At 40.9% G+C, this 12,827-nt stretch overlaps 1 protein-coding gene across 8 annotated transcripts in view; it reads right to left on the bottom strand.

The window, feature by feature from the left end:
- Positions 1 to 2,512: 2,512 nt before the first annotated feature.
- Tmem71 (transmembrane protein 71) overlaps positions 2,513 to 12,827 on the bottom strand; it is a 37,866-nt gene continuing 27,551 nt past the window's right edge. For all 8 annotated transcript variants that reach the window (XM_040293629.2, XM_040293639.2, XM_021722339.3 and 5 more), the window contains 3 exons: positions 6,082 to 6,143; positions 5,931 to 5,991; positions 2,513 to 3,024 (listed from right to left, as the gene is read on the bottom strand). In XM_040293629.2, the coding sequence (XP_040149563.2) occupies positions 3,009 to 3,024; positions 5,931 to 5,991; positions 6,082 to 6,143 (139 nt within the window). In that variant the 3' untranslated portion in view covers positions 2,513 to 3,008. The remainder of the gene's footprint in view (positions 3,025 to 5,930; positions 5,992 to 6,081; positions 6,144 to 12,827) is intronic.

Below are 12,827 nucleotides of genomic sequence, written 5' to 3'. Positions count from 1 at the left end.
AAAATACTTGAATTTGCTAGAACAACAGAACAATACTTCTCCTGAAGGTCTGTGGATGACCTGCATCAGTCAAAAGAGTGATGCTTCATTCAGCAGATGGTGCGTCTCCTACCAGCACTGGCACACATAGGGGGGGTTTGTTTATGCCCTCCCCCAACCTGACACATTGGCACATCCCTGATGTGATGAGACTAGTGGGTGGGACCTTTGGTAAATGATGTGGTCATGAGGATGGGCCTCCCATGAATGGGATTAGTATCCTTACAGCAGAAGAGGAGACCGGGTCTCTTTCTCCACCATGAGAAGAAGTGAGGAGAAGGCGGTCATCAGCAAACCAAGAAGAGGACCCTCACCAGATAGAGTTAACCAGGAAGAGGGCCCTAGCTAGACAGATGCAGCCAGTGCCTTAACCTTGGACTTCTGGGTCTTCAGAACTATGAGAAAGAAACGTTAGCTATTTAAGCCACACAGTGTATGGTACTTTGTGATCACAGCAGGAACTGACAAAGACATTGGGTGACTGGGAGCTGGCTGCAGTTCTTAGCACCTCCTACCACCATGGGCCATGCGGGAAGCACCCTTCTCATTCCGCACATGTCCCTACTGGACAGCAAGCCCCCTGAAGGCAGGCAGCCCCCAGCTTAAAGCATTGTGTCCCTGGCTCAGTTCTTGCAGGTAGAATGCTCTCAAGAAAGAAAGAAAGAAAGAAAGAAAGAAAGAAAGAAAGAAAGAAAGAAAGAAAGAAAGAAAGAAAGAAAGAAAGAAAGAAAGAAAGAAAGAAAGAAAGAAAGAAAGAAAGAAAGAAAGAAAGAAAGAAAGAAAGAAAGAAAGAAAGAAAGAAAGAAAGAAAGAAAGAAAGAAAGAAAGAAAGAAAGAAAGAAAGAAAGAAAGAAAGAAAGAAAGAAAGAAAGAAAGAAAGAAAGAAAGAAAGAAAGAAAGAAAGAAAGAAAGAAAGAAAGAAAGAAAGAAAGAAAGAAAGAAAGAAAGAAAGAAAGAAAGAAAGAAAGAAAGAAAGAAAGAAAGAAAGAAAGAAAGAACAAAGAAAGAAAGAAAGAAAAGAAAAAAAAGCTGGTTGAATGTTAAAAGTTGAGTTACTCTCTATGGATTCTTTTCACACTTTGATTTACTTTCCCAACCTTTTTGGCATCTTGTTGAGGGATAAAGTATGCAGAGTTTGGAAGCTGAGAGGCATACTTTCTGCACAAATCTACATATGAACCAGAATTTCTTCATACATATAAAATGATCACACATAGCATCCCACCACCCTTGAAAGATGCTAAGGAACTAACTCTGATTTGAAAAAGGTAAATAAGGGGAGAGAGGTGGGCATCCATTCTCCCTTTCCTATAACATCAACACTGAGCAATCAGACGGTAGATGTTTCCCTGTACAGACAGCCCCACGAATCAATAAGAAGATATAGAATTTCATCAACTTTTCCATTCTTAAAACGGCAAAGGTCTAAGCATTGAGCAGAAATGGCTACTGATGGCATAGATACTGTGTCCCTTTTGATGAAGACTTTGACACCACCCTTGAAAAAGTTGTCCCCCAAAAACCCAAAACTAAAAATGATGAAGCTTTAAAATCAACCATCCATCGGCAGGAAATGTGGACGACTGAAGGGAACGCTGGACTTCACCACAGGAATGCAACCTGCAAAACTCCAGCTGAGAAAGCCACAAGACAGAGCCAAGACAGAGGATCCGGTTTCCATCAGAAACAAACGTCAAAGGCCAAAGGCTGGGGATGGGGTGGAGGTTGGTGGAGGAACCAATGCACTAAAGACACCCCAAAGACACGTGAGACCAACCAGCCAACAACAGGAAGTGCTGTGTGTTGGTCTGGAGGGGGCACAGGGGAGAGGGAAGTACAGGTAAGGTACAGAAGTAATTACCATGGAAATAAGGTCAGTGGGAGTTCCCAGGGTGGGGCTTTCCAAGGAGACCTGAAGCCTGCCATATGGCTAGCTAGGTTTTGTCTCTCTTCATGTTTGATTCTTAAAAGGGTCTTTTCCCTATAATAATTTATTAATTCACACTTTGTTTAACTTTGTTTTCTGTATTTTTACAATAAAAGCTTTTTAAAAATGGCTGTCCTACCTGTTTTAGAGTGACCGGAGCCTACCTACACACATCATCTCACAGGTGCAGGGCCTCATCTGTCTTCTTTGTTGTCAACACCAGCAAGCCTGGCTTTCAGCACATGGTTGGACTAAATATGTATTTACTAAGTGGATGAATAAATGAGAGACTGTAGAATCAAACACACAGTGGATTTTGACAAAGGCTTCATCAACGTCTCAGATTCCCAAGGCATGCTGGGTGGTGAGGACATCTGCAGTGTCACGTGGGACATTCAGCCCTTAAACCCAGTAGAACCAAGATACGGTGACATTCCCTTGTTGCAGGTCCAGGTCACCTTGGTGGGCAACAGGAATGTCCCTAACCCACTTAGAGGACAGAAAGGTTCCGTGTGGAAAGAAGGACCAACTGGCACAACGTGGCACTGAATGTGCAAACTGCATTTCTTTACTTCCCAGCTGGAATTGATGACATTAACTTATTTTCAGTGGCCAATTAAAGCAGGTCAGTAAGGCACAGGTTCCCACCATCTGGCACACCCAGGAATCCACCCTTCTACAAGCCCCACACAGGATTCTCCAGTGAAAGTTAATGCTTGAGAACCAGGGCCTGAGGGAGTGACAGGGCCATTCACTCCAGCGCTCTGTTCCCTCTCACCCACCCTCGTCCTTTCCTTTTCAACCTCCAGTGTTCGCAAAGGAAAAGCAAATTCATATGTTTCTCATAAGCATGTTACCATTGTGAGGGGAAACTGAGGGTTTAAACAGAAGTCCCATAGACAAATTTGTTTCTCCCCCCCCTCCATCATCCAGCTGCTTACTCCCTTGCAAATATAACAGTCAATTCCAAGCAGACTGCAAGTTGGACAATTTCCGGATATTCAGATGGAAGAGATTCATCAGAGGCATTCCTAAATGGTTGTCAAATTCTGGCAAACCTAGATTGGAGAAAGGAGAAAAGAAATGCATAATTCATCTACATGCATAGGAAATGCGATGTCTAATCACACACATGCAAAACTAGTTGGAATAGTCACAACTAGGAAGACTGGATGGAGCCTCAAAGTAACTTTCTGTTTTTGTTTTCTCCCAAGTTCTCAATGTTCTGTCCTCTGAAAGACCAGGGAGGTTGTCACCCCTAAACCCAGCTTGTTACTTAGTTAATAAACCCTTTCCTGTTTTCTCGTCCACTCCCAATAGAACAGCTTAGAGGATACCTGTGGGTTTCCCCTGCATCTTCAGTCCCTAAAGTTGATTCATTCACCCACCAAGTATTTGGATATAACTTACTCTAACAGTGGATGGAACAAATGGGGCTCATTTTGTTACTAGGAGGCGGTAAACATGTAATACGTGCACCCCGACGCTAACACATTGTTGGCGACAGGGGATACCTATTCTTTATTTTCAAGGGATGCTCCTGACATTGGTGAACAAGATAAATAACCCCACGAAGGCAGGCTTTGAACTGAAAGAAGAAGGCAGTTGGAATAGAATTTCCCTATGGAAGGAAAGGGATATGACTCCAGGAGGACAAAACATTGAAGAAGAGGCAGCTGTTCTCATCTGAGCTCCCAGAGAGCAGGAAGGGCGTGGAGGGCTGCTGGGCTCCTGTTCACTGAACCCCACTCGGTGCTCACCGGCCACTTCCTTAGAGTCTCCTCCGTGGTGTCAGAGGAGGCTTGAGTCCTCCTTGACTCTCGATATGATAATCATGTATTTGCCTAGTTAGCTCTGGATGTGTTTATGTAAGAGAAAGAGGCTGGCAAAATCTTTAATACGCAGGCACAGAGCTCTTGCTATAAAGGAAGTACTTCAAGAAATGATGCTGTGCATACCTTCAATTTGATGAATATTTATGGAGTGCCTATGAGTTTCCAGGCACGGGGGTGAATACAAAAATAGGAGTCAACAGTCCTTTTCCACAGATATCAAATGCAAGAGTGTGTGTATACGAGGCCAGGTGGGTGGGAAACCGGAAAATATGGAGAGGGGATGAAAGAAGTCAAATTATGTACATAAATAATCAAAGAAGAAATCCTATTCTAGAAGTGAGGCTGTAGATGAGATGCTTATGTAGGAAACAAATGTGTCCTGAGTTGCTGTTTCAGTAGAGAACAGCAAGGAGCTCAAAGCAGCAGAAGGTACTGAGTAACCTGTAGAGAACCATGCCTTCTCCTCCAGGAAGCCCTCCCAGCCTGCAGTCCCTGCCCCTGTTAGTGTAGAGAATTCTCCCTCCTGCTGTTCCCTTGGCCTCTGTGCTAGCTCCACACTTGCATTTACCATTAGAATTCAACTCTACCTTGCCCTTTACATGTGCATTACTCTCATCAGACTCTGAACTCTTAAGCCTGGCCAATATCTTGGTTTTGCAACCTTGTTATCCATAGTAGAGACTCCATGAATGCCTGCAAAGCTGAACTGGGCATCCCAGGTAGAATAGAACAGAGCCTAATTCTCAGTGAAGATCTGGCAGGTTAAGAACTGCTACTTCAGAAATCAAGGGGGTAAAGCATTTTAGGAACTGTCTTCCCCAAATTCTCATAATTAATGATCAAAGAAGTTCCTGGAGAGTCTGTTAAAAATGAAGACCACTCCTTCACCTGCAAACTTTGATTCAGAAGGTCTGGAATCAGGATTCAGACCCTGTGGTTTAGATCAACTCTCCTGCTGGTTCTAGAACAAACAGTCCCATGTATACTGTGAGAGACTCTGCCCTCACCCAGAGCTTCCCTACAGAATGGTAACTGTCTTTCTAATGACTTGTACAAGCCAATCTTAAGAGCTAGAGAGAAGGAATTTATACAGGTCTCACTGTTTGACAAACTGTGATAATGTTTTCTCTTCTGGAAGTTGGGTTTTAATGTGAATCTTGAATGACAATCTTTTGACTAGACATTTCTGGTAGTCTAGTCCTGATTCATGGTCACTTCAGTATACAGAGACCTGCAGTGAATGCCAGGGTCAGGCATACCTAGAGCATGTGCATAGATCTAGAAAGAAACCTGCAGTCTGAGGAAGGAACGTGGGTATCTCAGAAGAGTTTTAAACAAAGGTCATTAATTTGCCGTGGTTTTAGAACAAGGATTTTTGTTGTTGTTGATTCCCAGACCCGGTTTTCTAACTATCAGGTTAAACAAAACTTGGTTCTATCAGTGACTGCCCCCAAGAAGCCTGAATGGCCTAGAAATTATTGGAAGTGTCACTCAAAGTGTCAGTAAGTCAATATTGCTTGGAGTGGTAAACAAAATAAATCTTCATTCAATCCCATTGTGATTTCATATTTAACACAAAGATTTCAAAAACAGGGAAACACATGGCCATCTTGCAGTGGGATGGCACCGTGTGGACTGTCTGGAGTCCTGAGAGCATCTCATCCTTTGAAATATGCTGCACCAGAACAGCCAGCACACAGGGGCATCATTAGTGGGTAAGAGATGGCAGAGGAATTGCAGTTCATAACATAACGTCTAGTGGGCAGTTTGCCAGCCGTTTGGAATAACATAAGATAAAGGTCTCTTAAAGTGAGTATTTATAAAGTGCAAGGCTATGAGTCTTTAAAAGTCCCTTTCAAAATAATTGGAAAGTCCACTTATTTTCATATTATTTCCTAAGTCCTTCTGCCTTAAAAATTAATTCAATTTTGATGGAAGATTTGATGGAAGAATTTGGGAGGTGGGATGATACTATCAGATTGACTGAAAGTATTGTTCAGGAAGAACAATCAGGATCTTTTCTATATGTAGTCATTGCCAACTATTACTCAGCAGAAACCGTTCTCAGATATCAGGTGCCAGCCTGGCATCTCTGTTCAGAGGAAGAGAACAGCGCAGGCAACACTCACCAGGCATGGGCGGTGGCTTTGAAATAGCTGGCGAGGCTGAGGAACAATGACTGGACAACATCTGGGGCGGAAGGGAGAAACATGGTTAAAAAATTTAAATGACCAAAATTCAAATGAAATCAGAGCAGCAGTTTGCAAAACTGTTACTTACAAGCAATTGTTATCACCAGCGTGCACGTGAAGACATTGGATAATACTCCTCCAATCCACCATCTGAAACAACAGGATCGCTGCCACTTAGCATGTAATTATGCATTTCCAACATGCATGATGGCCTTTTAGACTTAAATAGACTTATAATTTCCAGATTTACTATAAAACTACAATAACACAGATACAGTATTGGAAAAAAAGATAGACAAATAAATCAATAAAAGAGAATTGAGAGCCCAGACATAGGCCCATATGGATGCAGTAAAATTTACTTCTTTTTTTTTTGTACTGAGGATTGAACCTAGTGGTGTTAACCATTGAGCAATATCCCCAGCCCTTTTTTATGTTTTATCTAGAGACAGGGTCTTCCTGAATTGCTTAGGGTCTCACTAGTTGCTGAAGCTGGCTTGGAACTCACAGTCCTCTTGCCTCAGCCTCCCAAGCTGCTAGGATTACAGGCATGTGCCACCATGCTTGGCTAGTAAATTAACTTGTGTGTGTGTGTGTGTGTGTGTGTGTGTGTGTGTGTGTGTGTAGTACTGGGGATCCAACCCAAGGGTACTTTGCCACTGATTTTAGCAGAAATGCAAAGGAAATTCAATGGAGAAAGAGTAGTTTCTTCACAAATGATATTGGAACAATTGGTTATTCACATGCAAAAGAATGAACCTCCAAATATTTACCATATCTCACACAAAATCCAACTTAAGATGAATGATAGACTAAAATGTAAACTGTAAAAATATATAACTTCTAGAGTAATACAAGGTGAAAAACTATGTGACCTTGTGTTTGGCAATAAGATTTTAAATACAACACTAAGTCCCCAATCTCTCAAAAAAATCAATTAATTGGATTTTATGAAAAAATATTTTTAAAAGTTCTCTCTGTGAAAGACTCTGGTAAGATAGTGAAAAGACAAGGTATAGTTTTGTGGAAAATATTTGCAAATAATATATCTGACAAAGAAATTCTAATTACAATATATAAAGAGCACTTAAAACTGTATAATACTAAAGCAACCTACTTAAAAATGGGTGAAAGATCTGAACAGACACTCAGACACCTCATCCATGAAGGTATTCATATGGCAAATACGTATATGAAGCTATGCTCAGTGTCATTTGTCATTGGAGTGATGCAAATTAAAACAGCAAGAGTCCTCTCTATACCTATGACGATGGCTAAAGCTCCCCAAAATGACAATAACAAATGTAGACAGACGCAGAGCAACAAGAACTCTCATTCATTGCTGATCTGAGTGAAGTGGTACAACACTTTGGAAGATGTTTGGTAATTTCTTGCAAAGCAGCTCATCTTATCACCCAGCAATCACTCTTCCTACTGCATACCCAACTGAATTGAAACCCTGTCTCTATTTTTAAAAAAAGAAGAAGAAAGAAAAAAAGAAAGAAAGAAAGAAAGAAAGACAAGGTTTTCTTGTCAAAACTTTATCCAAATTTGTCAAAAACTGGAAGCAACAAAGATGCTTTCGATAGGTGAATATATAAACAATCCATGGTACGTCCATGAACTGGGCTGTTAGAATGGCACATTTCTTCTTGCTGTAGGTTGGTACCTCTTCTTACAAGAAGGATGTGTCGCAGAGAAGGTGAAAAGATTTCTGCATTAATCATATGTTAACAACATACCCTATGAGAGGAAGTTTTTTTTATTATTATTATTATTCTGGAAAAGTAAGGAAGTGAAGGCAGACAGGAGTGGTGGGGAGACCTATGGTTCCACGTGGAGTAAAATTCAATGCAAATTCCAAGCTTTTATTTCTACCCCTTATCCTCTTCTCCTTGCTTTATTTTTTGCAATGGTTACTTCTAGATTTACCATAAAAATAAAAAGGAATGAGCTATTAATTCATGCAACAATATGAATTCATCTTAAATGCATTTTGCTATGTGAAAGAAGGTAAGCCAAAAAGGCTACATACTGAATAACTACATTCTTAAAGAATTCTGGGAAAAGATAAGGTTATAGGAACAGCAAACAGATAAGTGGTTTCTGGGAGCTTAGGGAGGAGGAGCATTCATCTAAGGAAGCACAGAGAATTATTTTAGTTGTTGAGGCTGGCCTTGAACCTGGATTGCTCTCTGTCTCAGGCTTCAGAGTTGCTAGGATTATTGAGGTGCACCACCATGCCCAGCTATGGGCTCTTTTTTCAGTGATTAAATGGAATTAGGTAGTGGTGATGGTGGCATAACTTTGTGAGTGCACTAAAAAACTACACTTAAAAAAAATAAATACCAAAATAAAATAAGAAACTTTTTAAGATACAGCAAATAGCATTCTATATACATTTCACAAGTACTATTGTATGTTCAAGATAAATTCCCAGGAAGAATATAGCCTAGTCAAATGGGACATCCTTAAGTTTCAAAGAAATTGTCAAACTGCCCTAGTTAAGGGATTTTAAGTATTAATGATTAAAAATTTCACCAGGAATGTAGAAACGCATCTGCTACCTCCTAGCCTTGCCAAAAATGTGTGATCAAATATTTGGATTTTTCTAATCTGATGGGTGATTTTATCTCAGGGTAGTTATTTTTTTAAGAAAAGAATAATTCCTTGGTGATTTTGATTTTCAAAATGTAAATTATTTAAGATTAAAAAAATAAGTACAAAAGAGAAGAAAATGTCATTTTTTTTTTTAATTTTAGTTTCTTTTTTTTTTTTTATTGTTGGTCGTTCAAAACCTTACACAGTTCTTAATACATCATATTTCACAGTTTGATTCAAGCGGGTTATGAACTCCCAACTTTACCCCGGGATAGTAGAAAATAGAAAATGTCATTTTTAAAAAGCCACTACCCAGTACCCTTCATGATTAAAATCTGATGACTGTCTTTTCCAATATCTCTTTTATGATTTTCTACAACTTTTTCTCTAAATTGAGCTCTAACGTATGCACTGTAGAGAATATAAATTGCACATTTCGATTTTGACATTTTAACATAAGCCCCTGTAAATGCTATCTAGATTAAGATATAGAATATATTCAGCAACCTAGAAGGTTCCTTTGTTGTTTCTTCCAGTTTAACCACTGTTTTTACATCTATAATAATTCATAAGCTTTGTTTTCTATTGACTTCTACATAAATGTCATCCTACAGACTTTGTGCCTATCATTTTTTTCCATAACTTCTTTTATTTCAGTATAACCATTTCAAATAAGCTTTTGGAGATATATATTTTCTCATTTTTTCTTTTTAAGAGCTTTTATTAGTGCAGGGTAGTTACATATAATAGTGGGGCTCATTTGACATAATCATGCATGCATGAAATATAATTTGCTCCATTTCAATCCCTAGTCTTCCTCTTTCCCTCCTCGACTCCTGCCCCCTGTTCTCCACTCTACTGGTCTTCCAGTATTCCAGTATTTATTGTTTTTTAGGTGCTTTATAGCTATATGTAAAGGTGAGATTCACCATGGAATACTCATATATGTATAGCATAATTTGGTTAATTTCATTCCACACTTCCTCTCTTTTCCCATCTCTGCTACCTCACCATTAATCCTATCAATCCCCTTCCCTGCTCCACTGTTCTCCCTTCTATTTTCATGGAATTCTCTCCTTTTCCCCTTATTTTAAACTAGCTTCTGCAGATGGGGGAAATATTCAACCTTTAAATTTCTAGGTCTGGCTTATTTCACTTAGCACGATGTTCTCCAGATCCATCCATTTACCAGAAAATGCCAGGATTTCATTCCTCTTCATGGCTGAGTAATATGTCAACATGTCCGAGAGACACATTCATGCTTTTGCTCCTATCATTAACTCTTTTGTTAAATGATTCTTAAATAAACTATTTTTTTTAAATCAGTGTCTCGTGGATGTCAACGATGTTGAGATTCACTGTGGTATATTCATATATGTACATAAGAGACTTAGGTCAGAGCTATTCCACTGATATCCTCTTACATGTCCCTTCTCCTTCCCCCTTAATCCCCTTCATCTATTCCACTGATCTTTCTTCTATTTTGATGGAATTCCAGGCCCCCTTCTTCTGCTTTCTCCTCTCTCTTCTTATTTTGGATTAGCTTCCACATATCAGAGAAAATATTCAACCTTTGACTTTTGAGGATTAGCTTATTTCACTTAGTGCGATGTTCTCCAGTTCCATCCATTTACCAGCAAATGCCATGATTTTATTCTTCTTCACATCTGAGTAATACTGCATTGTGTGTATAGATTGTATTTTTTTTTATCCATTCCTCTGTGGAAGAACACCTAGGTTTGTTCCATAGCTTGGCTATTATGGATTATGAAGCTATACACATTGATGTGGCTGAATCCCTATAGTATGCTGATTTTAGCTGTACTGGATACTTATTGAGGAGCGGGATCGCTGGGTCAGATGGTGGTTCCATTTCTAGTGTTTTGAGGAATCACCACTCTGCTTTCCAGAGTCATTGATTTGCCGTTCCATCAGCCATGTGTGACTGTGCCTTTTCCCAAATTCCTCACCAACACTTATTATTATTTGTATTCTTGATCATTGCCATTCTTACTGCAGTGAGAAGAAATCTCAATGTAGTTTTGATTTAAATTTCCCTAATTGCTAGAGATGTTGAACATTTTTTTCATATATGTTTGCCATTTATATTTCTTCTTTGGAGAAGTTTCTGTCTGTTTCGTTCCTTTGCCCATTTATTGAGTTATTTGTTTTATATAATAATTTAGATAAATAGAGAAATTGACTAGTACAGTACAGAGGGCTCTCAGGTGTCTCTCAACCACCTCCCTTTATCCGGCATCTTATATACTATCCTGCATTCATCACAATTAAAGAACCAACGCTGGTACCTGACCACTAACTCCGCGCTTCATTTGAATGCCCCAGTTTCCCTACTTCCCCTTCCTGTCCAGGCTCCCATCCGGCCTTCCCCACTGTGTTTGGTCATCAGGTCTCCTTGGTTGCTCTGGGCTGTGGCAGCTTGGCTTCAGTGACCTCCATCTGAGTGAAACTGCTCAGATCATGTGGAGAAGATCCCCTAGTTTGGGTTCTCTGCCTAAGTTTCACATGACTGGGTTTTGGAGGACCACAGTGTGAAGTGCCTTGCCCACTGCATTGTCCCAGGCACCTGAGGTGGCTCTGGCCAGGTGTTGCCACAGTGAAGTTGCCCTTCCCCTTTCCTGACTCCAGTTTTGGAAGCTAGTTTCTAAACACAGTTCACCCCTCCAGGGTTGGAGGGTAAAGCTCTACCTCTAAATCAGGGAGGGTTCACATAAATCAGCCTAAGAAACACGGTAATAATCCCGCTGCTGAGCCCTACAAGATCTCGCTGGGCCACCATTCTGATAGTTATGCTCTTCCAACGTGGGACGCACAATGCAGAGTTTTGCAAATTTATTTTTAACCCTAGGACCTCCCCCTTCTTGTCCTCTTGGTCCCATTGTACTCTAAAATTGCTTCTCAAACCTCACGATTAACTGGGAAGCTTGTTTTAAAATACCCCTTCTCACTAGACCTCAATCAGTGTCTCCAGGGACAGGATCTGGAACTTGGTGTTTAAAAAGCAGCTTGTCGAGGTGTCTGACCCTTGAGTGGCAGCCCTTGAGAGAAGGCAGCGTCTGCTGAGTGACAGCGAGGACTGCAAAGCTCCGGACCAGCCATCTTTGCTTCATTGATCCAGCAAATATTGACAAGCCTCTGGCATTGCGGCTCAGAAGTGGAGGAGGCACACCGCGTCTCTGACACTGTCACTCATATTCATGAAGGGACAGGTAGGTCATTAATATTTAGAGAAGACAGGGAGGTGGTGGCCAAGGCTCTAAAGAAAAGTGAAGCAAGGAGTGTGTGTGACAGACGGGGGTGCTGCCCATGCAGGGCTGTCAGGAAAGGCCTCCGGGATGATGTGGCATTTGAACAGATTCCACCAAGAAGTGAAGTCACATGTTAGGAGGCTGTCTGTAGAAGACTTGTGCCAAGGCCCTGAGGCATGAGTAGATTTGGGGCCAAAGGGGCTTGTTCACTGTCCTGCAGTGGCTGGGCAAAGAGAGAAGCCAGGGCAAGGACACGGCGGGAAGACAACAGAGCAGAGACAGCTGTAGTCAGAAAGGAGCTGCAGTCCCACATGCTCCGAGTGGACTTCCCTGAAACTGACCCTTCATCTGTGAAAGGACTGTGAATGTGGTCAGAATCCAGATGGAGTCACTTGGGTCAACTCTTACAAAAGTTAAATAAAGCTGGGACGTGAGGAAGCAAGGTTCCCTAGGCATGATTGCCTGGTAGTCATTATCACCACACTCTGCCAGAACTGCAAGCTTGCCCAGAGGCACTGCCATCTTATACAAAAAAAGTACTTCTCATGGACATTTGTCCAGGAACTCTGCTCAACTTCAGACTAGCGTCACCATTACTACTAGCCGTTGTGGTCAAAGATGACTGTTTCAAAATATCGACGGTTATCCTCTTCATTTTTGCCTTTAAAACCTCCCCGGCCTCCACCTATTTGTTTTTGTTTTTTTTAATTGTTGGTCGTTCAAAACCTTACATAGTTCTTAATATATCATATTTTACAGTTTGATTCAAGTGGGTTATGAACTCCCAACTTTACCCCATATACAGATTGCTGTATCACATCAGTTACCCTTCCATTGATTGACATATTGCCATTCTAGTGTCTGATGTATTCTGCTGTCTGTCCTATTCTCTACTATCCCCCCTCCCCTCCCCTCCCCTCCCCTCCCCTTTTCTCTCTCTACCCCCTCTACTGTAAATCATTTC

Source organism: Ictidomys tridecemlineatus, chromosome 7 (genome assembly GCF_052094955.1).
Source record: "Ictidomys tridecemlineatus isolate mIctTri1 chromosome 7, mIctTri1.hap1, whole genome shotgun sequence".
Classification (NCBI taxonomy): domain Eukaryota; kingdom Metazoa; phylum Chordata; class Mammalia; order Rodentia; family Sciuridae; genus Ictidomys; species Ictidomys tridecemlineatus.
The sequence above is the reverse complement of the archived record's forward strand: the minus strand, read 5'-3'. Positions and strand labels throughout refer to the sequence as shown.